The following is a 2,855-nucleotide window of genomic DNA, read 5'->3' as shown; positions in this document are numbered from 1 at the left end:
AATGGCTCCATGTTGAGATCATGCAGGGGAATAAATCTTCCTACACTACTCTTTTTTTTTCACATCGTCTGCATCGCCAGGCCCTTATTGGTATGTATTTATGGGTAATTCCGCCAGCAGACGCAGCCCAGAGACGGGCGGAGCAGAGAGCAGCCAGTGGAGATGAATGGCGGCATGTTAGGATCATGCTGTAGACCAAATGGTTCAAATAGAAGAGGGCAAGTAGGAGCACGCTCAGTAAAGGGCACCGCTATGTTTTTAAACTATAACAAATGGAGTGCCGTTTAACTGAAATGGCAAATGTCAGCTTGCTTCTCCCCGTAGCCGTGTGTGGTGTGTGTGTGTGTGTGTGTGTGTGTGTGTGTGTGTGTGTGTGTGTGTGTGTGTGTGTGTGTGTGTGTGTGTGTGTGGTAAGGCATCATTGCAGACGCCCACAGTTTGTATTTAAGCAGGAATAATTAACTTCCACTTCAAACCCTGTTTCCGTCTTATGTTAAAATCAAACAGGGATTGTAAAGTCCCATGTTATGTTGCTGTTCCTTTTCAAACAGAAGTTTGAATCAAAAGGATTTAACCCAGTTCGACTATGGAAAACACTCAACATTATCATCACTCATGAAACGGAAAGTTTCATGAATACAAAGACCTGTCTCATTGAAGCTATGAAGTAATACAGGTTCTGAGGTAAAGACATTTGACCTCACAAATACCTTTGAACTATCTTGGCAGTCCATCCATTGCATTCTGGTCAACCTACAAACTAAAAACCATACAGCAATTTCATTACAGACCTATTATGGTTATTGTTATTGATGGTCAAGTGGGCATTATTTTATTTGAACAACAGTCAGTTCAGCAGACATTTCATTGTTGAACCCTTGGTAATCCACCCAGTGGTTTTCTGAATGACAGGTCCTCCTTCCTCCAGCAGAGGGAGCCTCTCTGTCACCCCCACACCTTAGCAGTACCCCCATGTGGCCCTCAAACTGGGGCCTGGCTTCTATCCCTCCCTCTCTTTCTCCCTTCCTCTTCCCCTCCCTCCCTCTGTCTTTCCCTCCCTCTCTTCCTCTCCCCCTCTTCCCTGGTTCCTCCCTCTGATATCCTTCTACCCCAGACAGGGCTGAGTCCCACTGCAACTTCGGTCCTCACAGGGACGACACATGTTCTTGGACTACAAAGAGACGAGCAAGACAAGAAGAGGAGGACAAAGGGAGAGGGAGAGACAAACGAAGAGAGAAAGAGAGCAAACGTGAAAGTTGTTCAAAGGGAAAGATCAGAATATTTTGCTCTTGCATTAGTGTGTGTCTGTGTGTGTGTGTGAGTGTGACTGCTTATGTCTTATAAGCGGTGTGTTCTCTTGTCTAGACTGGTGTTGCATCAGTTCTTGAGTCTTGTCTTGTGGGGAATGTGTTTTACAAGTCTTTGTGTTCCTCTGAAGTAGCTTTGAAGTTGGGATTGTTTGTTTGACTGTATTTGTGGGACTGGATATGACTGTGTGGATATGGGTGTGTGTGTGCTAAAACTGGTCAAGATCGGCTGCATCTCTTGTAGAAAGCATTCTGTGCAGGTATCATCAAAGGGCACCCTAGGCCTTGCCATATTCTTCAGAGTAACTGTCTGAGAGTGTGAGTTGGGGGGGGGGGTTTCTGCTTGCAATTTTGTTGCACTTGATCACTCCAATATTGTGTGAAAGTCTGTACTTTGTGCAAGCAGATTAATTAGAGTGCTTTGTATATATCTTGTGTTTGAGTGTGTGTGTCTGTGTTTAGTAGTTTATTTATAGCTTAGGGATGGATTCTCGCCGGTCCTCTTCTTTTCTCCTCCTCTTGTTCTCCTCATGTCCACTTGTCGCCATGGCAGCCATGGACGCCTGCTATGACGACGAGGGCCTACCGAGTCGCTGCATGCCTAAGTTTGAGAATGCTGCCTTCAACCGCACCATCATGGCGTCTAACACGTGCGGTTCCCCGCCCGAGGACTACTGCATGCAGACGGGTTCCACGCGGTTCTGTCACAACTGCAACATGTCAGACCCTGCGCGACATCACAATGCCACCTACCTGACGGATTTCCATAGCGACGAGGAGCCCCAGCTGGTGGCAGAGCCAGTCCATGTTCTACGGGGTGCAGCACCCCAACTCCGTCAACCTCACGCTTCATCTAGGTAAGGATTCCCCCTCCTCATGCTTCATGTAGGTAAGGACCCCCCCCCAACGCTCACGCTTCACCTAGGTTTCCCCCCTTCTCTCGGCCATATCACACCTCACCTGAGCAGAGGGGCTTCCTGGTTAGTAGAACATGACATACGACCCTGATTCAGCTGAGTTCATCAGCCATCTCACTCTTTACATTGACGTTCGCAGTCTTGCCCAGTGTCTGTGGTGCTGTATCTTAAAGCCCATTCAGCAGCGAGCCTTTGACATGATGAAATGAAGACTTATATAACAGCTGACACTGGGAAAGATATTTCTGTAATCTGTGTAACATCTCATCCAAATATGTTTTGTGTCAGATAAAAGGCACTGTTGTGAAGCCATCTACTTCTTAATGGATGGTCTATTATGTGTGTCTGCCTCATCCCCTTCTTTATCAGTCTAAGATGAAATGACTGTAGACAGATTTTGAGAAGAGGTGCTGTTATGGAGGCATGTAGTTCCTAATGGATGGCTCCCTGTCTCTAGCTCTCTTTCAGTCTCTGATGAAATGATGAATGCAGCTTGTATCATCCACTGCCTTCGTTTTTGCAAGCATCCATGTACTTCTCAGAATCATTGACTGGTGTGAACTATGGAGGATGGCCTATATATAAGATACTATATAACACATCTGTGGCCTCTTACAACCCATAGAGTTAT

The 2,855-nt window shown here is 46.3% G+C and overlaps 1 protein-coding gene across 1 annotated transcript in view; it reads left to right on the top strand.

Moving 5' to 3' along the window:
- Positions 1–1,102: 1,102 nt before the first annotated feature.
- LOC122129923 (laminin subunit gamma-3-like) overlaps positions 1,103–2,855 on the top strand; it is an 85,910-nt gene continuing 84,157 nt past the window's right edge. Inside the window, 2 exon segments of the mRNA XM_042704651.1 lie at positions 1,103–2,087; positions 2,089–2,164. Coding sequence (XP_042560585.1) covers positions 1,791–2,087; positions 2,089–2,164 — 373 coding nt within the window. The 5' untranslated portion in view covers positions 1,103–1,790.

The sequence above is a fragment of the Clupea harengus genome, unplaced genomic scaffold, assembly GCF_900700415.2.
Source record: "Clupea harengus unplaced genomic scaffold, Ch_v2.0.2, whole genome shotgun sequence".
In the NCBI taxonomy this organism is placed as follows: domain Eukaryota; kingdom Metazoa; phylum Chordata; class Actinopteri; order Clupeiformes; family Clupeidae; genus Clupea; species Clupea harengus.
The sequence above is the reverse complement of the archived record's forward strand: the minus strand, read 5'-3'. Positions and strand labels throughout refer to the sequence as shown.